General features: G+C 49.2%; 1 protein-coding gene across 2 annotated transcripts; it reads left to right on the forward strand.

Annotated features, from left to right (window-relative positions):
- The first annotated feature begins 5614 nt into the window (after positions 1–5614).
- On the forward strand, positions 5615–12660 carry LOC146856350 (t-SNARE domain-containing protein 1-like). 2 transcript variants are annotated; one of them, XM_085654458.1, is made up of 5 exons: positions 5615–7775; positions 9235–9339; positions 10529–10627; positions 10812–10921; positions 11117–12660. In XM_085654458.1, the coding sequence occupies exons 1-4, from the start codon at positions 7385–7387 to the stop codon at positions 10868–10870; spliced, it is 654 nt and encodes a 217-aa protein (XP_085510584.1). In that variant the 5' UTR covers positions 5615–7384; the 3' UTR covers positions 10871–10921; positions 11117–12660. The 2 variants fall into 2 exon arrangements, with proteins under 2 accessions (XP_085510584.1, XP_085510587.1); XM_085654461.1 differs by lacking the exon at positions 10529–10627.
- Positions 12661–27104: the final 14444 nt, after the last annotated feature.

Raw genomic sequence — 27104 nt, forward strand, 5'->3', positions numbered from 1 at the left:
TCTATTCCATTCGTAAGCAGTGGGAGCTATGATGACCGTGACATGACGTCAAATATTTGCCACGTCTTTTTTCTATTTCTATGAATCTATAGCCTGGTCTACTTGAATGAAAAATTTCCTAGTTAGCACGAAGGAAAGTTTCAATTCTAATAAGGAGGCGAGGATTATGCAATACTTTCCTCACTTTATTGAACAACAAGTTAAAAGACACTAAAAAACAAAAGACCACAACTCCCATGAAGCTCGGGAGCAACCATGGCAACCAGTAATCCAATCATGGCCACGATGAGGTCCATAAACAGTAGCAGTCCCCGTAGTCCTTCCTTTTTCTCTGCTGCAGGAAGTTAAGCCCTGTGGGTCCTATTCCGTCTTGGAGTCAGAACCTAGGATGATATATACAAGATATTGAAGACTGCTACCAAACCATTACCTTTGTCAAAGGATAACATGTTACGTACGATATCAAAATAACTGCAAAATCTAGTCAAACAATCAGAAATGGATACATTACGAGAATGCCACAGCATGAAATAATGTCAAACCTTGAAAACAGATACATACATAGTATTGAACATCCACAAACATCATTGACAATAGAATACTCAAAAGGTTACTTTCCTGATACGAAACTCTGAAACACTCTGCTCCTATGGCCATTACCAGAAATTATCCAGGGTGGGAAGGCATAAGAGAAACGTGCCCGGGGGGGATAATCCTCGCCTCCGCCTCCTTATTAGAATTGAAACTTTCCTTCGTGCTAACTAGGAAATTTTTCATTCTACATCAGGATCAAGAGCGGAGGCGAGGATTATGCATGTTCAAAGCCTTCTTACCACCAAAGCGGCCGCTTTATGGATTGGTTTAAAGTAAAACTTTTTAAAAGTTGAATCTGAAGACCAATCCGCCGCATTCATGATGTCCTCCAATCTCCCCCCTACCTGAATAGCCTTAGAAGCCATAGCTCCCCTGGTCGAGTGTGCGCCAAATTCTGAAGTGTCAATACCAGCCTCAGTCATAATCCACCTGACCCACCTGGCAGTGGTCGGGGAAGACACCGCCTTGAACGGCTTCTTAATGGCAATCAACAGTTGCCGTTCGCCCGGAGGCCGTACCTCCAATGTCACATCCTCATAGGCCTTGAGGCATCTAACTACACACAATTTCCGAGAATCTGGAAAAGCAGGATAAGATACTGACCTCGTACTCGTCTTGGTTCTCCTCGAGATGTTAAAAGTGACCCCTTCCGGGGTAAAAATCCGGGCTGTGAGATCCAAAGCTCTGACATCCGACGCCCTTTTGCATGAAATAAGACATAATAACATAGCTAATTTCGCTGAGATCTCCTTTCTAGACAAATACTGGTTGTCTTGCCATGCCATCAGTAAACGCAGAACCAAATTGACATCCCAGAGGCCCGCATAACGAGGCTCAGGGGGGCGAGAAATCCTAATGCCTTTCAAGAGTTTACACACCCAGGGATGCTCTCCTACTGGAATGTTGTCAATGGGCACATGGCCCGCCGAAATGGCAGATCTAAATGAGTTAATGGTACAATAAGCGAGCCCTTCCTGAAAAAGCTCCGTTAAGAAATTGATGACATCCACCACGTTGGAGCCCACGGGATCCAGGTGTCTCGCCATACACCAACGTACCCATCGCCTCCAAGCTGATCTGTACCGTTTGATGGTTGTCGGGGCCCATGCTTGCTGAATGAGGAATTCAGCCTCCCTCGAAAGAGCTCCGTCCGACCAACGTCGCCTTAAATCCTCCACGCCATAAGATGGAGATGGCCCTGAAGAACCAGGGGATGAGGATTGCCCAGGGGGTCCACCAACACCTCGTTGAAAAGAGGGAGATGGATTGGAAGGTCCCAGCTCAGTTCTAGCAGAGAAGGGAACCACGCTTGAGAGCGCCAAATCGGGGTCACCAGGATCAAGGAGGCTCTCTGCCGTCGCACCTGGGCCGCCACTCTCTGAATGAACAAGAACGGCGGAAAGGTATAAGCCCGAATCGATGACCAGTCCTGGAGAAAAGCGTCCACCGCCTCCGCCCCGGGATCCGGTTTCCAGCTGAAGTACCTGGGAAGCTGGGAGTTCCATCTGGAAGCGAAGAAATCCACCTGGCAGGGACCCCAGGAGGACATCAGTGGGGCGAAGACCCTTGTATCCAGTCTCCAATCGCTGGCGTCCCAAAAGTGTCTGGAGTTCCAGTCCGCCACCGAGTACTGAGCTCCCGGGAGGTATTCGGCCGTCATCGAAATCTGGCACTGAAGGCAGTAGTGCCAGAAGTCCTTGGCTAGGTCCACTAGGACCCTGGACCGCGTGCCTCCCAAGCGGTTGATGTATTGCACCGCCGTCGTGTTGTCCATCCTGAGGAGCACACAACAAGACACTTTGTCCTTCGTGAAGGACCGAATAGCAAAGGACCCCGCCAGGAGTTCCAAACAGTTGATGTGCAGGGAAAGCTCCTTCTCCGTCCACCTGCCTCCTACTGAGGTCGAGCCGCAACGGGCTCCCCAACCGAGGCGGCTGGCGTCCGATTCTATCACTAGATCCGGTTGCGACCCAAAAATTGCTCTGCCATTCCACGCCTCCATGTGGTCGATCCACCACTGGAGCTCCCCTCGGGATTCCTGATTCAGATAGATCAACTGGGAGTAGGTAAGGCCCCTCCGTAGATGGGAAGCCTTCAATCTCTGCAGAGCACGGTAGTGCAGGGGCCCCGGGAAGATGGCCTGAATCGATGAAGATAACAGGCCCACAATCCTGGCCAGCTGTCGCAAGGATATCCTGTCCCTCCGCAAGACCTTCCTCAATTCTTTCTTGATCTTCCCAATCTTCTGTTCCGGAAGGTGCAGGGTCGCCGACCGGGAGTCTATCCTGAACCCCAAAAAGGTCATGTCCTGCCGCGGGACTAAGTCCGACTTCTCCTGATTGATGGTAAACCCCAAGCTCTGAAGGAGGGAGATCACCATCCGTAAATGGGAGCGTAGATGAGACCTGGACTGATCCATTATCAGGATGTCGTCCAAATAAACTATCAACCGAATGCCCCGAGTCCGGAGATGCTCCATCACCGGCTTGAGGAGCTTCGTAAAGCACCACGGAGCCGAAGACAGGCCGAAGGGAAGAGTCAGAAATTCGAAAACCTGAGCTCTCCACCGAAACTGGAGGAACCTGCGATGCGGTGGAAAGATGGGGACTGAGAGGTAGGCGTCCTTGAGGTCCAGACGCACCAGCCAATCGTCCTGCAACAAAAGATCTCTGAGAAGATGGATCCCCTCCATCTTGAAGTGGCGATAGACTAGCCACTCGTTGAAGTCTCTGAGATTGATAACGGGACGGTAACCCTTGTCCTTTTTTTCCACCAGGAAGAGGTTGCTTAGAAACCCCGTGGGGTGAAGATCTGAAAGGCCAATCGCCCCTTTGGATAAAAGCTCCTGCACCTCCTGGTCTATGAGAGACCCCTCCTGAGAAGAAAACACCAAGGGTCTGGGTCTGACTCCCTGCACAGGAGACCCGTAGAATTCTATGTGAAATCCTCTGACCGTTTCCAGTACCCAAGGATCGGACGTGATCTCCACCCATTTGTGATAAAACAGGGCGATTCTCCCCCCCAACCGAACCGGGGTTAACAAAGGCACGATTACCGTTATATCCTCCGGTGCTATTGTGGGCTCCTCCATGGCCTCGGTTGTTCTTTCCTCTGCCGCTCCGGGAGGGGTAGAAGGTTCCTTGGCGACCGTCCTGCCATCCATTATTGCGTTTGGCCTGGGCTCTATTAGGGCCTTGATAGGACTGGCGGCCGGAGGAGCGACCCCTGCCTCTTCAGGCCTCACCGAAAACCTTCCCCGGAAAGATTTTCTTCATGGAGGCCTGTGCTTTGTCAAGGGCCGAAAAAGTCGCCACAAACCTCCCCAACTCCTTGACGAATGGGTCGCCGAACAGGGAACCCTGGGCTATCGGGCCTGCCTCCGATGACGAAAGTTCCCCTAGCTTGGGGTCAATCTTCAGCAACAGAGAACGGCGGCGTTCGGCCGAAAGGGCGCAATTCGCGTTGCCCAAGAGGCACATCGCGCGCTGCGCCCAACCCGCCACCTCCTCTGCCGGCAGGGGCACCCCAGAATCACGGGACCTCTCCGCTAATTCAATAACCTTAGTTAACGGTCCCACCACATCTAAGAGCTTGTCTTGGCAAGCCCGCCATGATCTATCTATCCACTTTTTAGGGTCCTTCATATATTTGGCAAAAAATGTACATAATCTGGGGTCAATCTCCGGGGTCATAGTGACTCCGTTGGGGAGAGAAGGTCTGGGACATTCGGACCGGAGTCGGGCCCTAACTTCTTTATTGAGTGGTCGCCAGATCTTGTCCGCCACGTAATCAGCCACCTTTTTGTCTGGTACCCATTCTGTGGTTCGGGGTCTGTAGATACATATGGGATTAAACATATCCGCCGAGGTACCCTCCCCCTCTGTTATAGAGGAGGCAGACGACTGAGGGCGCCAAGACCTGTTGTGTTCCTGATACCCATCAGAGGAGTCCCCCCTCATCCTCACCTTCTACCTCCCCCAAATCGGGAAACCCTTCCTCGCAATCCGTGGCGCCATTGTCGCCGGTTTCCCCGGGTAATACCACCTCCCGGTAGGGTGCATCCCGAAGCGTGCGCGCACTCTTCTGAAAGACCTCCGCCAGACGACTGAAGCCTTCATGGTGCCCCGCGTCACGCTTCTGGGCCTTGCGCAGGTGGGAAGCAGTCACACCGCTAGGCCCGGCTCCCCCGTCCCCCAGTATCCCTGTGCCCTTGAACACATGGGCAGACAAACGCGCCACACTGTCCTGCAAAGGGGCCAGCGCCTGGGCTATGGCCGAAGAGAGGAGTCGGTCCAACTCTGCAGGTCGGCGTGGCTGGGAGAGCCTGTCTTCTTCAGACAAAGATGTGGTATAATCGTGCTCCCTCTGAGCACTCATTGTAAAGGAGGTGATGACACCACAAATCGCCCCAACTAGGTTAAAGGGGGCCCTCCCCCTCGCCGGTGTCCTGAAACTGTCACCCCTGTGGAGGATGCAACGCGGGGAAGACAGCCTCTAAATATGTGTCAGGAAGGGCAAAGCCCGTAAATCTTACCGCTAAGGCGGTGTCAGGCGAGGGGGGCAGGATCCAGGACGAGCGCTTGCTCCCAATTTCCTCACGGCGCCTCACAGGCACCGAAAACGGAGCGTTTCGCCAACGGCGCGAAACAGCGCCACCTAGCGGACCCGCTCGGTATCAAAAAGAAACGCGCTCGGGCCGAAGCCTACCGCGCGAGTGTCAGCCGAAGACTCACCGGCTGCAACGAGACTTTTATAACCGGCAACAGAACAATATAGTGCCCCAAAAATACAATTAGCCCATCAAGCCAAGACCCCAATATGCCAAAGTAAGGAGAGAAGGGACTTAACTGACGGGCCAGCAGTGAAGAAAGAGGAAGGACTACGGGGACTGCTACTGTTTATGGACCTCATCGTGGCCATGATTGGATTACTGGTTGCCATGGTTGCTCCCGAGCTTCATGGGAGTTGTGGTCTTTTGTTTTTTAGTGTCTTTTAACTTGCTGTTCAATAAAGTGAGGAAAGTAATGCATAATCCTCGCCTCCGCTCCTGATGTAGAATTCGGTGGGGACTTGGTCTGCACGCTGATCTTTCCCATCCTTGTGTTCGGTGCCCTTGTGTCGCTGTAACTTCTGTGGGCGGCGTAGGCTCAATTGCTGCGGCTCCTATGTGGCCTTTCAGGACAATAGGGGCTTTTGCGCTGCTCAGAATTGTATCCAGGCTTCAGTATAGTATTGCGCGTAGCTTATGCCTGGGCTCAGAGGTATGTAAGGTTGAACCAGCAACGTGAAAGTCAACTTTTAGCAGGGTAGAAGTTCAGAAAAGCAGCAGTGAGATTTTTTTAACAAGTAATGATGCGTGTGGTATTACCAATGTACCATGGTTTAAATTTGCGTGTGACTGGTGTTTAATGTTTTGGGTCCGCGATGTTTGTGTGGTGAGTGCGTATACCGAAGAACCGAGGCGCCTCAATGTATGTGCGAGAAAATGAAGTGTGTGGTGGAGTGTTTTGTTAATTCCAAAGTAAATATCTATACCACCTGAAGCAAGGTGTGTATTTTGCATGCAGCAAACAGCTGGAGGGAGCGTTGGACTCCCAGACAGGAAGGAGATGCAGTTGTGTGCCCAATCGTTAGCGGTTGCACTTGTGCGTACCACTACAATGGCACATTGTTGATATGGTACTCTCAAGGAAGGGGTGTTGTGATCCCAACGGAAGCTACATTTGCTGGATGCCCACTCTTATATGTGTGAGGGTGACTTTATTTCTAATTGAGAAGTATACTCTAATGTATAATCACCTTTGGAATGAGGTGACAGATGTGTGCCCATCTGAAAAGGGCTGACCAATGAGGTCTGACCCTAGAGTTGGGCAGGCGACAGAGTTGTGCCTACTCATACTAGATATAACATATTTGACTATGACGTGCATTATATTAAGCAGGAACATGTGCCTAATTGCAAATTATATTGTTGTACAGGGACATAAGAAAGTGGTTATTGACAATGAGCGTCCTTCTGACAAGGCAGTAATATTTTCATCCGTTTGTGGAATTCCACAGAATCTCACAGAGTTTTTTGGGAACTCCACGTAATTCCATGGAGTAAAACTCCGCGAGTTCCACTCAGGCTTATTTTTTATATCCGTGGGCACATCTCATTGATCTTTTGTGCTTTGGGGGCTTTACAATCGTATGACGTCGTTGACAGATGCAGTTTTACTTCTGGGCATGTAGATTTACAGGTGGCTCTTTTTCTAGTTGGAGTCTTAGGGAGGCTAGCCTTGCAAGAGAGTTTATTGAGAATGCTACCTTTCTTCGAATTAGGTCTTATTATGTGGAGAATCTCCTAATCACCATTAACATCTAAGTCTAGTTTCATTGCTCTCTTTACACACTTCGGGGACGATTCACAGAACTAATCTGGGACAAAATCCTAAACATACTACTTTTGGTATTCACAAAATGCACTTACCACTACTAACTTTACGTCCGCAATCGGGCCGGAATTTCCGCACTCGGGACGGAATTTCCGCATCCGTAGCGGGAATTCCACATTTGTGCCGGAGTTTCGGATTCCAGGCCGGAATTTCCAAATCTGGTCCGTAATACCTGCATTTGAGCCTGATGATCATCTCAAGTGCCTACCATCCCCCACCATGCTCCAGCTGAAGTCAATTAACACTAACTGGAAGACCAGCACCACAAACCATATAAAAGCAGCACACATTCAAGGAACAGGTTTGGCCACAGAGAGTTCCTGGTGTCATTCGCTGTTCATCTCTAGAGGAAAATGTACCAAATGAGAAGGAAGAAGAACTTTACTACTGAGGAGACCACGATGATTGTGGAGTTCATTGTGAGGCACCACAAATGCCTTTATGGTCTCCCACCTTACTGCACCAGTGGCACACAGAAGGCAGTTCTATGGCAGCAATTAGCCACTGCTGTCACAGCATTGGGGGAGGAGAGGCGCACAGTCCAGGACATCAAGAAGAAGTGGCAGGATGAAAAGAAGAGGGTGAAGGAGAAGTACTCCAGGATCAAGTTGAACAGGATTCTCCCTGCCTCACACTCTAGACCCCGCCTCCGTCTCACCCCACTAGAGGAGGATATCCTCACTACAATCCACCCCCACATGTTCCATGGGCTGCCTGTGAGTGATGTCCACAACGTGGTACCAGGTAAATGGGATAACAAGAATAAGTATATGAAAGGCTTGTCTGTGTTGCACTGCCATTGTGAGTAGGGAAGTTGTCCGAAGATTATATAAAAATATAGTCAGGCAGAGGCTCATGTGTTTCCCTCTGTATATTGCACCACAAGTCCCAGAATCCTTTGTATTAGAAATGGCACATCCGTTTCCCACTATTTAAAACATGGGCCCAGTACTGCTGCTATATATATACCTAACACTGTTAAGTAGCAATTGACAAAGTGCCCCTTCCACTTATACAGACGCATCTGGGTCAGTCAAGAACGTAATGGGGTGGTGATTGTGGTGCAGAGGAAAATCAACTAACAACGGAATAGGGAAAATAAATACAATTAGCCAAAAAGTAACTCACCTTGTGCCTGCCAAAATCACAAAGCAGAAGGTGAGAGAATCCTTATTTTAAAACATTTCATTCCCATATTCAGTTGTCCATTTTCCACCCTGCCATGCCATTACATCCCCAACGCCCCACTGCTCCTACCTGCACCGGCCGTGGCAGTACTTCACAATACTGTTAGCATGCAAAATATATGAGGAAATTCGATTTGGTGCCTTTTCTCGCTTCTCACCTATTGACACATTCAGACAGAGTACAGACAACCACAATAGCAGAGGTGCCTGCATCTTCTGGGAGGAAACAACATCATCCAGAGCAAGGCATACCACCCTCACTAACTGGTAAGTCAAACTGGTCAGGAGATGGTCAAAATGCATACATTGTCAGCAGACAACAGAGGGACATATGGGGACCGAATCTCAAAGGTAACCGGAGAGGAAAAACTAGCTTTACAACTATTGGAATTCTGAAAGGACATTTACCTTTAACAAATGACATTTGTGAATAGCGAAAGACAAAATATAATATATCTAGGCTCATCATACCTTTGTGATTTGTGAACATTACATGTATTCCACCAACAGTTCCAGAACTGTGAACTCAATCTTGGAATGGAGTGCCACAACAAGTCAAAAAGGAGTCCCCACTATATCGTAATTGTTTTTGTAGACTAAATCAAGAAATCCAATATTAACACATATGACAATGATGAACAAGAAGTGAGATACAATTGTTAGGAGTATTAAGACTGCATCCACTGTCCAACTTAAAAATGTTTTTTCTATACATGAAATTGTCCAGTCTACCCAGCTGGTTATATATGTTATCATTGGATGCCATGTTTTTTGGCCATTAACAAAACTCGATAGTGGACCTTACTTCAGGATTTGCAGTCGTGTCAATTTGATAGACGTTGCTTCTAGGCAGTGGGGCCATTATAAGTTAAATGTGGGATCACTCGTGATATTTAGTGCTACACACTTCTGCAACTGTAGTGCCCACAACTGCTTGTGCTTATCCTTTGTGCCTGAAATTGAGTGCATCACGTGGCAGCAGAAATGTAAAGTTGCAAACACACTTATCATTGTAGGTCCAATGATGTCCTCCCAAATTCCAACACCCACATTGACTTCTGCTACAAGATTGGCTGTGACATCTGGTCAGGGACCACACATTGGGCAGGTGCGGGACACTGGTAAGTAAACAGAAGAATAATGTACCTGAATGCTCATGAAATGTGCCTTTAATCTCCACTGTATGTTATATGTGTTGTACAACACTGTTGTCCTGCATCACAACATGCTCACATATGGCATTGAACCACATACCAGATCAGACCATGGTGGCTACTGAAAGGATGACACAAAATGTATGCCAATTGAGTGCAGAATGGACATAAAATAGTACATTGTGTCATATGAAGTGTCCTACACACTATTGGATTGCAATTCAATGATATGAAAACTCTCTTGCAAAATATCAATGGTAAAATCATATTGAAATTGGTGTGGATGAGGCTCACACTGATGCCAGTTGGGTTCTTTTGAGATGGGTGTATGAGCTGCTAAGGTGAATCTTCAGGAAGTGAAATTTTCAAATCATTTGGCTGAAAAGCACAACGCAAATCTAGTGCAGGCGGCAACCATCAAAGCTTCTCAACTTACCCACAATGTGGGATCCTAGTCAAATGTTGCATTCTGCTTGCCTCCTCTTCTACTGTATTCACATATATAAGTGAGTGCTTGACATATGAGGTTAATATGTCTGCTGTACAAGACACCATCCGTTGTCAGCTAAGTACTACCATGATGTTGGAAATGGAGTATGCGAACAGAGGACACTCAAAGGATAGACATAACAATTGTGTGATCTCTCATTCCAAAATAAGCTTTGTGACTTCATGGGTAGGGAAGCACAAATGAGCCACATTCTGTACCTGACTATTGCACATCTCACACATGAACTCTGCAATGGAATGTTTGAACTATTGTTCAAATGTGATACTGGTCAGCCTGGTGATGTACAATCCTTTTGACTTGTCAACAGACATTATACTCATGAAACAGGTTAGTCTTAATGGTGAAGGTGTGATCAATGTAATGCGGAGGAGTCCTGATCATTTATCCCCTTCCTTGAAATATCAGTAACCTTCTCATACAAGTTTGTCTGTGGATGTGTCATCTCATTGATGTCAGTGCTGTGTGGGGTCAACAGCTGACAATTTGCTGCATGTGATCAGGGGCCCACATGTTAAGTCCATGAGGTAAACATGCTGCACATTGGCCATGAATATCCTGTCAATGGTAATAGAGAATGACATGTACATGTTAGCTCATAGCTACCATTGGGTGTACTGAAATATGGACATGTATGTCTCATCACAGCTGCAGACAGGATGACACCAGTACAGCGTACAACACCATCTGGGGGAATGCATGACATCCTGGCTGTAGCAGTGAAACCCTCTCGCACCTGTCCATTAGGTAATTGTGGCGTGAAGTGTTTCCCTATCATAGCTTACTAAACCATGACAAACATCAAAATCCCCTTCTGCATAGAATCTGCAGTCATTGTTTACAAAGTTACATACATATTATAAGTGTCACATGTGCCTGTTTGTAAATTAGTAATGCAGATCATTGAGAATGGTGTCACTTCCCTAACCAGCTGCTGGATCGGGGACCGCTTCATCATCACACATAGGAGGAGCCAGGTTCAGCAGTTGACATCAAGGAGGATCGCAAAGGGACAGAAAACTGTGGCTGGAGCTGGAGCTGGTGAGTTTGCTTGTGCAATGTACATCTCCGTTTAACACCTCAGTGATATGGTGTGAGCTGTCATTTATAGGGGTACCCAAACCAGGTCACATGTATGTCATCTGTTGATGCAAAGTACAGTTAATCCAACCCTTGTGTTGTATCTCATCTAATGCTAGGTCAATTACTAATACGGTTGCAACCTCTGTGTTCCAGGGGATGATGACGATGAGGAGGACAGACCTTCCACCAGTGTTGGGCGATGGGCAATCAGAGGGTAAAATCCACTGCTCCTCCAGACAGTTATGTCGGCTGCAAGTACTGCGCAAGAGGAGGAGGAGGAGGAAGTACCAGAGGATGAAGGATTGGAAGATGATGGTGACTATATGTCCATCCTCTCCGGGGATGACGATTCTGATGCCATGGACAGAAATCTCACCACATTGCCCAAATCTTGCAAGGCACCACACCCTCCGCCCAGCAAAGTGCCTCAGCCTCCTCCAAAACGTAAGATTGCCTGTCCCCAGCATAGAGCTAACCAGCCACAGCTCACACACATCCCAACACAGACATCACTCCCTCACAGCCCTCACATCCAGGACAGACATGGTGGTTCCCCTACACGCTCCTCCCTATACAGTGTATCCCAGGCATCCTCTCCACCATCTGGGGGAAGTACCAACACTGTTGTGGTGCAGGTATCCCCTGGGCACCATTTCCCTGTCCACAGGTTTCCACCTGCCACCCCCCTGCTGTTTGACCTGCTGGCAGAGAGGGCCTGCACCTGGCTATGGTGACCAGTGGGAGCAGGACTTCTTCCAACAGCAGTCAGATGTGAGGCAGGACATTCGTGCCATAGGGGCTACCCTGTGAGACATGTCTGAGTCCCTGCAGGACATGCTCCGATTCCCTCAAGTGGTGGATAGACTGATCCATGTTTTGGATGGATGGACCGAACTTGGCAAGACATGTCCAAGAATATCAGAGACATGATATCCATCCAAAGGGAAGAGAGTGCAAGACACCATGCCTTGGCCATGAAGATGATGTAGGGCATGCTGAAAGTGATCCAAAGTCTCCCTTCACGGGCAACGCAGGGAGAGGAGCCTTCACATCTGCCTGCAGCACATCACACCTACACACCTGTACCACCAACTGCACAGGACCACAGCAAGGGTACACACTCACAACCGCACCCTGAACAGGCACTTCCACAATTTGCACAACCACCACCACCCCATGAACAGGCACTCCCACCACGTGCACAACCACCACCACCCCCTGAACAGGCACTCTCACCACATGCACAACCACCACCACCCCCTGAACAGGCACTCCCACCACATGCACAACCACCACCACCCCATGAACAGTCACTCCCACAACGTGTTAAACCACCACCACCCCCTGAACAGGCGCTACCACAATGTGCACAACGACCACCCCCCTGAACAGGCTCTCCCACAACGTGCACAACCACCACCACCCGCTGAACAGGCACTCCCACGACGTGCACAACCAGCCCTTGTCCACGCACAAACACCAACTTTACATATACCATCTGCCCCTGCACATGAACTTCACCCTGTACAGGCACATGCACAACACCCACCTACACGCAGGCGACAAGCCAGACATGATCCCTCACAGCGATCATCACCTCCGAAATTGCGAAGGCGCAAGCACGATCACCATTGACAACTTTCCAAAAACGAATTGACCACTGTAAATATGTGTAAATAAAAAGGAATTATCTTCACAAGTCAAGATTCTGTTGCGTATCATGTCCTGATAGGCAAATGTATACCAATTTTGGTGGCCTAGAGATGTGAGGATGTATGTGTGTGTGTGACACATTTACAAGTGTAACCCCATCATTGCAACAAGCCGTAATGTGCAGAGCAGATAAGTCACAAAATACATGTCCATATTTTGTACAAGACATTCACAATGAAGTCAAACAAGTTAAAGAAAGTAGGATTCAAAAATATATTTTAAGTAAATAGAAGTGTGTGTTTTGAAAAACAACAGCAGTCCGTTTGGAAGGGAGAAAGGAAAACAAATGATGATCTTAATACAGTAGGAGAAGAGAACTTGGATTGGGGTGGGGCAACACAAATATAACATGTCAGGGAGCGTCAGGGGACAGGTTGCAGGGGATGCAGCTGGAAGCCCCAGTGGAATGGGGGCCTCTAGAGGTAGGGAGGGTGTGATGGCAGGCCCAGGTTGGGTAATGGCCTGCCCCCGAGACACCTCAACAGAACTTACAGGTGAATGGCCTGGGAGAGAGTAGTTCTCCTCCCCCCCTGGCCAGAGGTGTCCAGTTCTTACCCCCCACTTCGATGTCCACAGCCTCCACCCGGTCCATAGCACCAGAGTTGTCTTCCTGGTCAGTCCGGGAGGGCGCAATCCCCATGCCTACTGATGTTGAGGGTCCCACCTCATCGTCCTCTTCCCCACCACTGGAAAGAGGCCGTAGCCGCCGTCGCACCGAAGATCTCCTGCTCCAAACATGGTCCTGCTGTTGTTCCATTTGGCCAGCTGTGCCAACTGAAATGTAAGAAAAATCATAATGTAGTGTTTGTACACATCAGGACAAGACACATACCTAGATGAGCCAAGGTCAGACTTTGTTTTCCTCTGTGAGAAAGTGGCTCTGTATATACTGTTCCTTAATAGGTACAGGGTGTACAGAGTCCACAGTCCCCCAGGGTTTGACAGAGGTTAAAGTTAGATATAACCTTTCTCTCTAAAGTGGTAGCTTGGTTGATCAGTAAGGCAGTATCAGAGGACAGTGTAAAACATTTGTTGTACACACTCAGTCAGCAAATGGTCTCACACACTCAATTACTGAACTCTAGGCCAATGGTTTATATATAAAAAAGATATGCTTGTTTTATTTTAGAACCAACTCTTGGATTTAAAATATACTTTCTCAGAATGAGATGTTTCATATAAATACTTTTGCAATATGCAATTGACTTTTGTAAACAGTTACAAGTGGTTGCAATAGGCAACTCTAGTTTAAACACAACAATGCATTGAGCTCAATGGAAAATTCAAGTTATGTGCAACAGATTACTTTTTAGATTACTTTTGGAATTCCAGGACTGGATCCTAGATTCAGTCCTGGGTCGGTACTCAGAATCAAGTGATGAAAGTCGACTTAATTACTGTAATGATTTTTTAAAAATATTTAGCTATTTTAAAAGTTGACACTAAGAAAATATTTCAAAGAAAACAGTCAATGATTCCCTATGGAAGAAAATTCAAGTTGCAGGTACAGTATGTTCTCGTTACTTTTGTAATCCAGTACTCGGTGCCTAGACTCAGTACTGGGACCTTTATCCAAAACAGGTAAGTAATTACGTTTTCAGATATTATACGATTTTTGAAGAATATTTAAAGATTGCAGAAATCGATACTTAGAAGAAATTTCACAGAAAAACAGTGTATGATTTCCTATGGAAGAAAATTGGGTTAAGGGTAAGTACAGTTGTAAGTATTTTTCAGAGTCAGTGCTGGGCACCAAGATCCAGCACTGGGAGCTCACCTAAGAGCAGGTGAGTAATTTCGTTTTCGTTACTCGGCTGATTTTTGGTGAATATTTTAAGATTTGAAAAGTCCACACTTAGAAGAAATTTCAGGAAAAATCCAGTGAGGAAAATAGAGTTATCGGTTTAAGGGTAAGTACTCGACTGGCAGAGTTGAGGTTCTGGGCATAGACTCAGGGGTCCCCCAGGGTCAGGTAGGTACAGTTGGTTCACCCTCAGCGACTCTAGGGCGGCCGGGTGCAGAGAGAGTTAGGCCCAATGTTATCCTAGGAGGGATAGGGGGACCTTGGTTGGTGGCTGCTGACTGGCAAGCCACGCGGCTATGGGAGCTGGGCTCCTGCTCACTTACTCAGGGCAAGTGGGGAAGTAGATAGGTGTAGAGTTTTCACTGCCAGGGCCACTCGGGCGGCTGGGTGCAGAGTGCTTTTGAGCCTTCGGGCGCTCAATTGATTTCAATGGGTAATCTCCGGTTTAGAAAAAGGCTGCAAGCTCGGGGACGAGGACTCTTCGGGTGCCACCTCCACTTCGAGAGGTAAGTTGGGTAGTTGGAGGTTAGGTAGGTACCCCGGGATTGGGCACAGGGGGCCGCAGGGCGCCGCGTGCAGGGGTGCCTTTTGGTGTCGGGAAATCTTACCCTCTGTTGATCGCGGTAGGGGGGGCACCTTGTTCTGAGGCTGCAGGCTTCTTCAGGAGTGTCGAGGGAGGTCCTTGGTTGCCGGACTCGGGGTCACAGTCGCCATGTGGTCGTCCTCGGGGTCTTTGTTCACTCCGGCACTGGCTAGGCTTGGCTGGTGCAGAGTGTGCTGGGTTCGCGGTTCCGGGCTGGTGCCAGGGATTAGAGGTAGGTTTTGAGTAGAGCCTCTACTCATGGGAGTCCCAGGGGCTTAGAGCCAAAAGGTAGCCAGGTCCTCCGGGGTTGGTGAGGTTGCTGGCCACAAGAGATGCCGGGTTGGAGCAGGTTCGAGGGTCGACAGGCCGGTAGGGCTGGGGCCAAAGCAGTTGGTGTCTTCCTCTTTTTAGCAGCTGCAGGGCAGGTCTTCTTTCTTCTTGCTCTTCTTTGTAGTTTTGAATCTGGAATCTGGGGAAGGAAGGTTCAGGGTGCCCCTAAATACTAGATTTAGGGGCATTACAGGTAGGTGAAGGGCAGGGACCAATGGGTCCCTGTCCTGGGGTGGGTACACCCCCTATCCTGCCTCTCTCCTGTGGGAGGGGGGAAGTAGCCTAATCCTGATAGGGTAGGGCTCCCCATCTTCAAGATGGCGAGAGCCCAGAGATGTGCTTCACTTCGCCTCCCCCACCTGAGGGGTGGGGTTGGCAGGCTGGCACATTCCCTGTCCTTATTTGGGGTTTCCGGCCAAGCTTCCCGCCAGAGTGGGGGGTTGCAGTGGCCTGGGGAAGCTCACAGAGGCGGAATGCCTTTGAAGCTTCCCCCTGCCCATCCTGGGGGAGAAGATTTAGCACCTCGCCCAGTATGTGCATTGTTGCAGGCCCAGGAGAGCAGGGGCTCTCCTACCCAGGGGTCCAGCAACATGTCTGCTGGGTGGCAACCTAGGCAGCCTCAGAGCAGACGTGGATTGTAGGTTAGGTTTAAGGGGGCACCTCTAAGATGCCCTCTGGGGTGCTGGGTACATTAAATCCCACACTGGCATCAGTGTGGGTTTAATGTGCTGAGAAGTTTGATACCAAACTTCTCAGTCTTTAGTGTTGCCATTATGGTGCTGTGGAGCTCGTGTTTGACGAGCTCTCAGCACCATGTACTCTTAAATGGCAGCACTGCACTTACAGTGCTCAGGAATGGACCTGGGAACTCTAGGGCCACAGGGCTCCTGCTCCTGTGCCCACACCATTGGCATAAGGCACCCAGCTAGAGGGGTGGCTGATGTATACCATGGCAGTGTAGGTGATGGGCATGGCACACAGGGATGTGTGTCATGTCGACTTTGTTTTTGTCTTGCACCCAAACACTCAGCCTGCAAAGGCAGTGTGTGTGTGTGTAAGGGTACATGGCCTCTAAGGGTGGCACAAGGAGTGCTGCAGCCCTTAGAGGCCTTCCCTGGTCACAAGGCCCTGGGTACCTAGGGTACCATTTACCAGGGGCTGACATGTGGCCAGGGTTTGCCAATTTGGGTTTGGTTTGTTTTAGGGAAGGAACATAGGCCCTGGGCACCTGATTGGCGGGAGTCCAGGGCACACCCAGTCACAGTACATTCAGCAATTCAGCAAAAAGTGGGGGCATACCATGCAAGAAAGATGGCACTTTCTCACATCCCCTGATCACACTATACAGTTGTCAGTGTTTATGAGCTTACATAACGTGTATGTTCACTGTCATCTCCTGATTTGAGTCTGACATGGACATCTGACTAGAATATTTGTGGCTTATACAACTGTATTGGCCAACCCTCAACTTTGGTATTCCTGTGACATGTGGGTCCTGTCACTGCTACATGGGCAGGTTCCAAACCCAGTCTACAAAAGGAGATCATAAAGAGTCCAGATGGCATTGAAAAGAGCCTGTGATATGGAGTATCAGCACTTTTACGTCTGGACAAATGTTATCTGCTGTGTAGCATTGTATGGGACAAGACAAATGCCGATTGTAGGTCACACATCCACATAGGGTCTGGGCTATTTGGTTTGCTACGTTTTGAGTCTAGCCTTTTGATATTCCCTCACAAAAGTTGACAATCCAGTGCTACATATTGGCTTTGGTGACTGATAAGGTAATGCTGTGTACCGGTGAACAGTAGTGGGTTATTGTTACAGCTACCTGTACATGAAAAATGGCATACAAGCCGCTGAGGGTAAGACGTGTGTCAGTGGACACACTTGGCAAAATTGGACACACTTAAGAGTGAGGCAAGGATCTCAAAGTCTGTCTTAACTCCATGGCACATGATGATCAGTCTCAATCAGAACCCAAACTCAAAAAATGCAATGCAAGTCACAGCATTCAATACCAATTGGCCTCTCATACTCACACTGGACAGTGTCTGTACCATTCCTCAACCAATGCACACATCAGTTATGATTCTCTTGGTTCACTGTTAGTGGTGCTGGCAGTGCAAATTTCAGTACAAATGCACGTGTGTGGCTCAATTTCCCAGTTGACATGAAGAAACTACAACTCCCAGAATGCACTCTGCCCTGTACAGTCCATATGCCACAGTGATCCTTTTGCTTCATGATGACTGCCGAATGGATGCAGAATAGGTGAATGGAGGCATGGGACACACAATGGTACAGCTATGTCTTCACTCACATCATACTTCCAGACACATATTGCATATAATGCACTTACCAGGTCTCTGCTGCTCATGCTCCTCCAGCTGAGAATGGAGGGTTGGCCAAGCTGCACGCAGGACCCTCCTGTACAGTGGGGAGAGGCGAGAACAATGCACATGATGCTGGGGAGACTGGCCCACTAGCTCCTCAGCCTTGTGCCGGGCCGAGCGTTTTAGGTCCTCCCAGCGCTTGCGGCATGCCCTCGCATTCCTGGTGTGAACGCCCACTGCACCGCAGCGCTCACCAATGTCGGCCCATAGCCTGGCCCGGGCTGCATTGCTCAGCTGGTACTCTGGCCCCCCATAAAGCTGAGGAAATTTGGACAGCACCCCGTCAGCCAAGATGTCTAATTACCTTTCAGTGAAAGGGGGTGCTTTCTCCTCATAACCCTCAGCCATTTTGAGGGAAATAAGTTTGAAAAGAGCAGCAGTATGGCAGAGGATCTGATCTGTGAGAGAGGATGACTCCGAATGAACACAAAATGTGGGAAGTGGGAGACAGGAAATACATCACAGGAAGTAGTTGACAGCCATTTTGTATTAATTCTGATCCATCCACAACCAGAAATCAAATCCACTGCCATCCTGCAGTTCTGTAGTGGAAAAACCTGAAATGACAGTGCAAGAGAGAATCATAGACTTGTAAGAAAAGGGGGAACAGACCATTTAATGACATTTTAATTCGGACAAGTGGTGGGCTGACACAACATCAAACCCCAGTTTAGTTTTCTCCTACTTTGCATTATGGGTCATGTAGTACATATTTAGTGCTCAACACAAGGGTTGTGTGTCATATTACAGAAATTTGGGGGGAAGCAGTGCTCTGTACCACAGACACACTGTGCCAGATTTACCCATAACATCGCCACTCACGTGGGTCCATTATCTGTGGGGGAGCTGCTAAATTGAGGAACCAGTTTACGGCTTTTGTCTTCCCTTTTTGCTCCCCCTGCCGGCCTGCAAGGCTGCAAGCCTGCTACTCGTAAGTGGCTGCGGGGGTCGCGCGAAATGTCAAATGAAGTGAAGAGCGAGTGAAAAGTGACCGCGTTCGGAGGGACCTGGCGGGTGGCGGTCAGCGGCTGGTTTATCCTTGGAGCTTGCTGATAGCCCGCTGATAGCTGATTGCTGATAGCTGTTTGCAGTCTGGGACTCGTGGCCAGCGGTGAGTGGCATAGGAAGTTTCCCCCCTCCCTCCTAATGAAGTAAGGGAAGGGCACGGTGGACTAGAAGGGGAAACGTTTTGATTGAGGAATCCAGCCCCGTGTTTTTGCGCTGAGAAGGACGCCTCAAGCCTCACAGCTCCCGGCGCGGATATTGTCGACACTTGGCCCCCCAGCTTCCATGAGCGGGCAGCAGAGGGGCAGAGCGAGTTGCGGTAGAAGCGGCCGTGACCCTCCTGATCCTCCTGGTCTGGAGCTGGAGTTGGGGTTGGAGCTGGAGCTGTGTTCCCATTTCCCAGTTGAAAGCCAGTTGCCCACAGCCTACACCCTACAGCACACAGCCTTTAGCTGACAGTACGCAATACCGGTGGCAGTGGTTTCTGAGGGGGTACAGGTGCAGGTGCCATCAAACCACTGTACGGGGAGTGGGGGAGTGTGGGGGAGTGTATTGCCCAGCAGTACACGGAGGCCCCGAAAAAAAAGAAGGAGGCCAGCACAACTAAACAGGCCACACACCCCCCCCTCTTGGAGACAGTGCAAAGAGTAAAGAGTAAAGGACAGGAGTCTGGCAGGCTTGGCCGGATTTGGTCGCCGAAGTGGCGTCAAAAAATTAAAAATAAAAAAAGCAGCTAGTTCCAAATGTGGGTGAAATTTTTCCGATAAACAACCTGTACCTTCAGGGAGGAAATCAACTATCGTAATCGCCCCAAACAGCCTAATATTGGGCACAAAGAAGAAAAACAAACGGCAACAAAAGGTACAAATGAGGTCAGGGAGACTCAGAAAGCAACTGGCACAAAAAACAGCAAAACAAGGTTCCAAGAAATCCAAGGAGATAGATGAATCACTCAGAAAATCAGTTCAAGAAAAGACAAGCCGATTAATTCCTTTACAGTATTCTATATTTGGAAAATTTACCCCTAATAGGAAGTTCATGTTTCTAAAAGATCCAACGACAGCTGTTTATGACCAAACTTTATCTTCTGGAAGTAACTGATAAGAATTTGCCTGATTTGATTCATGCTGATTCTGTTGTAGACAGCCATTTTTCCGAAACAGGACAACTGGAGGGCCTTCGAAACCCATTGACACCACAAAAAAATCATTTAAGAATAATATTTCCCTCACTCATGATGGATTGTACTTTGTTATTATGAAACACCTGCAAGAAAAAAGTTAGATTTAGCCTCAAATCAAGTTTGCGCTCGCAGTTCATGACTTTATGTTTCTTTTTAAGGCTGTTCAGAAAGGACAAGAATGTACAGATCTGTTGGAAGGATTAGAGTAGAATTTCTGTCCCAAATTTCTTTTGATTTAGTCAGAGCTTCTGCTTTGTTTTCTGTAGTCTTGATTGATGCCTGGAAGAACGTGGTCCTTAAGGATTGGAATTCGGATTTAATAAACAGATAATATTAAACAGCATGAAAGCAGCACCAGGGTTGGTTGGAGCAGAGTTTTTGGGTCCACCTCAGGGGTTGCTGCTACCTTTCCTGGCAAAGAAAGTCTCAGACATTTAGCCCATAATGTATTTCTAACATCCATGTGTATGACTTATCTGTAAGAGACACGTTAGCGATAGATTCCTTACCTTAGAATTACCCCCAGGCATCAGACTGGATCCGGAAAGCTTTCGGCAGAAGTACCCCTGCGTGTCGGTAGGCGTAGTTGTGCTGACGAGATGAGATGACGTCGCTGGAGCTACTTAGACGCACCCATGAGAGCTGACGTCAGTTCTTTCTTATTCCACGCCAGCAAGCGTAGATCCGGAGAGAGCGGTACCCCCAGTCAATTTTTGACTGAGTTTTTTGGGACTTTTGGTCTCTGTTCTTTTGAGTCTGTGACTCCTGGTGTATAGGGATGCCCTGTTTTAAGTCCTGTGAGGCTTGTCCCCGCATGATGTCGGTGACGGACCCGCACCGCGAGTGTCTCTACTGCCTGGGGCGTGACCACGACCCCTAGTCGTGCCCCGACTGCTGGGCCATGGCTCCGAAAACTTTGCAGGAGCGGTCCCGAAAGTTGCTTGAGGCCCGGGAGTTGGCACCGCGCAGTTCAAGGTCCCGGTCCCGTGGGAGGTCGAGGGACCGGTCGCGGAGCCGCCACCATCGTTAGACGAAGTCTTCGCACTCGGGGTCAGGTAAGACGAAGCACAAGAAGTCGAAGAAGCGGCGTCACTCTTCGCCTTCCCCTAGCCTGTAGCGTGACACGGCTGAGGGTGCGGGTGGTGCCACCCCAGCGGCTCTGGAGGAGCCTAGGCAGTTGCAGAGGCCTACTTACTCGGCGCCGCAAGACCCCCGTGGATCCATGCCCGGATCACAGCCGATGCCGGTTGGCCTCATACGACCTCCACCGACATCGACGCCTATGGCGCCGGCCGGCCCCCCAGGTGACACCGTCCCCGGCATCCACCCCAATGTGGTGGGGAATTTCTAACCCTTTATCCACCCACCTTCTTTCCAACCTGCTCCACAGGTTGCGGAGACGGGGAGGACTGGGAGGGGTCTGAAGTCCCTCTCGCAGCCCAATGCGAGTTTGAGCCAGACTGAAAGAGGATTTGGAGGACGCAGGTGGGCTGGACTTTTCTCCAGAACCTGGCGCACTGTCTCCTTCTACCGTGGCTACGGAGGAAGGTAGTACTTATACGGAGGTGTTGCGTTGCGCGGCAGAGGCTCTTCACCTCGAGCTCCCTACAGTGACCGTCAGGACTAACCTCCTGACAGAAGTGCTTCGGCCGGCGTCTTCCTCTACAGAGCCACTACTACCGTTCAACGATGCACTTTCAGACGTCCGTTTGAAAATGTTCACTTCCGCCAGTTCAGGGCTGAGGACTGTGAACACCGCATGCCTCTTGGGCCGTTATTTCCACTCTGTGTGGGATACGGTTGCGCAGGTGCTGCCCCAGTGTCCGGAGGAGGTCCGGACGGTGCTCTCCCAAGCTATTGCCAAGTGCACAATTCGTTGTGGCCTTGATACCGCCGACTCGCTGGGCAGAGCGATTTCCACGACAGTGGCGCTACGCCGCCATGCCTGGCTGAGGACAACTGGCTTTTCCGGGGATGTCCAGACCACTCTGATGGACATGCCCTTTGATGGCACTCGCCTTTTTGGCGTCACGGCAGATACTGCGTTGGAGCGTTTTAAGGACTCGCGGGCTATGCCCAAGTCCTTAGGCCTTTCGGCCATGCGCACTCCTTCCGCTTCTGCTTTTCGCTCCTGTGATAAAGTGGCTTTGTATATACTGCTCCCAAATAGGTACCGTGTGCACAGAGTCCACAGTCCCCAGAGGTTTGGCAGAGGCTAAAGTTAGATATAACCTTACTCTCTAAAGTGGTTGCTTGGTCGAGCAATAAGGCAGTATCAGAGGACAGTGTAAAGCACTTGTTGTACACACTCAGTCAGCAAATGGTCTCACACACTCAAGAACTGAACTCTAGGCCAATGGTTTGTATATAAAAATATATGGTTGTTTTATTTTAGAACCAACAAGAGGTATCAACATATACTTTCTCAGAATGAGATGCTTTAGTTAAATACTTTGCAAGAGGCAATTGACTTGAAATGCAATAGTGAAAGTTTGTTGCAATAGGCAACACAATTTCAAACACAATAATACATTGAGCTCAATGGGAATTTTAAGTTATATGCAATTGATTACTTTCAGGATTACTTTTCTAACTCCAAGACTGGATCTTCGATTCAGTCCTGGGACAGTTCTTGGAAACAAGTGAGTAAATAAGTGTTAGTTACTGTTGTGATTTTTAAGCAATATTTTGCTATTTTAAAAGTTGACACTTCAAATCTTTTTCTGATCAAATTACCAATGTTATCATATGGAAGGAAACTCACTTAGCAGATAAGTGGGTATATGGTTACTTTTTCGGGTTCAGTGTTGGATCCTGGATCCAGCACTAGTATACCACCTGCAAGCAGTTGATAGAATGCGTTTAGGTTATACAGGCGATTTTTAAGGAATATTTATAAGTTTGCAAAATCGACAAAAGAAATTTCACAGAAAAGCAGTCAATGGTTTCCTATGGAAGAAAATTCGAGTTACGGGTAAAGTATTTTCTCGTTACTTTTGTAATCCAGTACTGGGCTCTTAGGTTCAGCACTGGAAAATCTACCTAAAACAGGCAAGTAATTACGTTTTTATCGTTGGCACTATTTTTAAAGAATATTTGTAAGTTTCAGAAATCGGCACTTAGAAACTTTTTCAGCAAAAAGCAGGCAATGATATCCTATGGAAGGAAATTCAAGTTACTGGTAAGTACGGTAATAATTATTTTTCAGGGTCAGTACTGAGCTACAAGATGCAGCACTGAGGTCTCTCCCGATAACTGGTGAGTAAATCGGAATTCGTTGTTCGGCTGATTTTAGATGAATATTTTAAAGTTCCAAAACTCCACCCAGAACAATTTCCAAGTGAAACCAGTCTATGTTAGCCTATGGAAGAAAAGTGAGTTAATCGCTTTTAGGTAAGTACTCGACTGGCAGAGTTAAGGTTCTGGGCATAGACTCAGGGGTCTTCCAGGGTCAGGTAGGTACAGTTGGTACACCCTCAGCGGCACAGGGGCAGCCGGGTGCAGAGGTAGTTAGGCCCAATGTTATCCAATGAGAGGCAGGGGGCCTTCGGTTGGTGGCTGCTGGCGAGCAGGCCACACGGCTGTGGGAGCTGGGCTCCTGGTCACTTGCTCAGGGCAAATGGGGAAGTAGATTAGGACATAGGTTGCACTGCCAGGGGCACTCGGGCGGCTGGGTGCAGGGTGCTTTTGAGCCATCGGGCGCTCAACGTTATTCAAATGGAAAGTGAACAAAGGCTGCAGGCTCGGGGACGGAGGATCTTCAGGAGCGACCAACACTTCGAGGGGTAAGTTGGGATCTTGGAGGATAGGTAGGCACCCAGGAGTTGGGCACAGGGGGCCGTGGGGCGCCGGGTGTAGGGGTGTCTTTTGACGTCTGAAAAACGTACCCCCTGCTGGTCGCAGTTGGAGGGGTCCCTGGTTCTGAGGCTGCAGGTGTCGTCTGGGTCATCAAGGAGGGTCCTTGGGCACTGGATTCCAGGTTAGAATCGCCGGGGGGACGTCCTCAGGGTCTTTGTCCACTCGGGCACAGGCCGGGCTCGGCAGGTGCAGAGTGTGCTGGATTCGCGGTTCCTGGCTGGCACCAGGGGTATTGCTGTTTGAGCAGAACCACTGCTCGTTGGAGTCCCAGTCTTGGTAGAGTCTCAAGGTGGTCAGGTCCTCCGGGGGTTTTTGAGATTGCTGACCACTGAAGGCCCCGGAGTTCCACAGGAGCAGGTTCAAGGATCAACAGGCCGGTAGGGCTGGGGACAAGTCAGTTGGTGTCGTCCTCTTGTTAGCAGCTGCGCAGTGGGTCTTCTGGTTTCTTGATCTTCTTGCTTGTTTTCGAATCGGGATCTGTGGAAGGAAGTTTCAGGGCGCCCCTAAATACTAAATTCAGGGGAGTTACAGGTAGGGTGAGGGCAGGGACCAATGGGTCCCTGTCCTGGGGGAGGACACCCCCTATCCTGCTCCTCTCCGGTGGGAGGGGGGCAGGAGCCTAGCTGTAATTGGGCAGAGCTCCCCATCCTCAAGATGGCCGGAGCCCGGAGTTGTGCTTCACCTCGCCTCTCCCATCTGAGGGGTGGAGTTGGCACAGGCTGACACACCCCCTTTCCTCATGTAGGGTTTCCTGCCAGTCTTCCCGCCAGAGTGGGGGTCAGAACCGGTGGGGGCCAGTTGCTGAGTACAACAAGTGGCCTGGAGAAGCTCACAAAGGTGGCATGCCTTTGAAGATTCCCCCTGCCCATCCTGGGGGAGGAGACCTAGCACCTCGCCCAGGATGTGCATTGTTGCAGGCCCAGGAGAGCGGGGGCTCTCCACCCAGGGGTCCAGCAACATGTCTGCTGTGTGGCAGCCTAGGCAGCCTCTCAGACAAGACGTGGATTGTAGGTTAGGTTTCAGGGGGCATCTCTAAGATGCCCTCTGTAGTGCATTTTATATTAAATTCCACACTGGCATCAGTGTGGGCTTAATGTGCTGAGGAGTTTGATATCAAACTTGTCAGTCTTCAGTGTAGCCATTATGGTGCTGTGGAGTTCGTAATGACAACCTCCCAGCACCATATACTCTTAATGGCATCACTGCACTTACAGTGCCCAGGAATGGCCCGGGGTACTGTAGGGGCACAGGGCTCATGCACGTGTGTCCTCACCACTGGCATAGGGCACCCAGCTAGAGGGGTGGCTGATGTATGCCAGGGCAGTAGGTTTGTGGTCATGGCACACAGGGATGTGTGCCATGTCGACTCTGTGTTTAGTTCTGCACCAGGACACTCAGCCTGCAAAGGCAGTGTGTGTGTGTCAGGGTACAGGGCCCCTAAGGGTGGCACAATAAGTGCTGCAGCCCTTAGGGTCTTCTGTGGTCACAACGCCCTGGGTACCTAGGGTACCATTTACCAGGGGCTGACATGTGGCCAGAGATGCCAATTGGGTTTAGGCTTTAGTACAGTTTTTAGGGAAGGAACACAGGCCCTGGGTACCTGATTGGCAGGGACCCAGGGCACACCAAGGAAAAGTGCATCGGGTATCAGGCAAAAAGTGGGGGGTTACTGCAACAGAAACCCACCTCCTTACAGCTCCTTTCATGGCCAAGGAAGGGGCGCCCAAACACGTTTGTTTCAGAGCCACAGGCCTGCGCAGCAATAGTCTCAGTGCAGCCGCGGACGTGGGACTGGCAGAGGTAGGTCACAGGGCCAGCGGGCGGGTCAATCCACCACCTCCCCTGCCGCCACTGCCTCCAAACCGTCCTAGTCCGGTGTTTCAGGCCCACCAAACGCCAGTGGGTGGCAGGATTCGCCATCACCTCCCCCACTGGCGCACCATCACTTCGGACAGGTGGGTTTTACAAATAGTCCGAAGGGGCTACTCCCTCCCCTTCAAGACTGCCCCTCCAGCCATGCCATCTCAGTACCACCGCATGTCGGGGGATCACCTGGCACTTCTCCAGCAGGAAGTTGCGGCCCTCTTGGCCAAGGGGGCCATCGAGCGCGTTCCGACGCCAGAAGTAGGTAGTGGTTGTTACTCCCGCTACTTCCTAGTTCCAAAGAAGGACAAAGGGCCATGCAGTGATCTGTTTGATATGTTGGGTTTGAGTAAAGTTGTCAGTAATGTTTATAGGGTTTGCATGAGATGTAAAGCAGGATAGTAGATCTATGGTATTTATATGGTATATATGCATGTGGAGTATGGTACAAAGTTATGCGAAAGGAGCAATGTTATATTAATGCCATTTTTTTAAATTCAGAAATTGTGTTGTGGCGAAAATGCTGTTTGTAAGAGCAGCATTGAGTATATAATGTCCTTGGTCCTGCAAAGTTTGTGGGAGAGGGAGAGTTCCTTACACTAAGTTCAAGTTTATTTAGTATCCTGTTAGGATGATCTAGGGTGAGAGATTCCAACTGTGTACGGAGTTCAATTTTATGTAGTATCCGGTTAGGCTGAGTGAGGGTGAAAGATTCCCTCTGCCTACTGCGTTCAAGTTTATGTAGTATCCTGTTCGGATGAGCAAGGGCAAGAAATTCCCTCTGCCTACTGAGTTCAGGTTTATGTAGTATCCTGTTAGGGTGAGCGAGATTGAGAGATTCCCTTTGCCTACTGAGTTCAAATTTCTGTACTTGAGCGAGGGTGAGAGATTCCCTCTGCCTACTGCTGTAGTGAGCATTTTGTTATGTGTGATCGTTCTTGCCTACTGTTGAGATGCGTGAATGTGGGTTGAGAGATACCCTTGTCTTTGCTTTTCTTTGGTCACAAGATGGCCTAGTCTGGGCTAAGTGTAGGTTAAGAGACATCTTTTTGCTTTACTTACTGTTGTGTTCACAAGTTTCCCTCGGGTGGTATGGGTGTGGGTTGAAAGAGACCCATTTTCTGATTTTAGTAGTGTCCTGTTGCAAGGATGAGCTGGGTTTGTGAAATACCTTATGCCTACTGTATTTGTGTGTGTGGTTGAAAGAGACCTTTCTTCTGAGTTTTGTAGTGTCCTGTTACACGGATGAACTTGGGTTGTGAAATACTGTATGTCTACTGTATTTGACTTTTCCTTGGTCACAAGATGGCCTAGGCTGGGCTAATTGTGGGTTGAGAGACATCTTTTTGCATTGCTTACTGTTGTGTTCACAAGATTCCCTAGGGTGGGATGGGTGTGGGTTGGAA

This window comes from Triturus cristatus, chromosome 4_1 (genome assembly GCF_964204655.1).
Source record: "Triturus cristatus chromosome 4_1, aTriCri1.1, whole genome shotgun sequence".
Classification (NCBI taxonomy): Eukaryota; Metazoa; Chordata; class Amphibia; order Caudata; family Salamandridae; genus Triturus; species Triturus cristatus.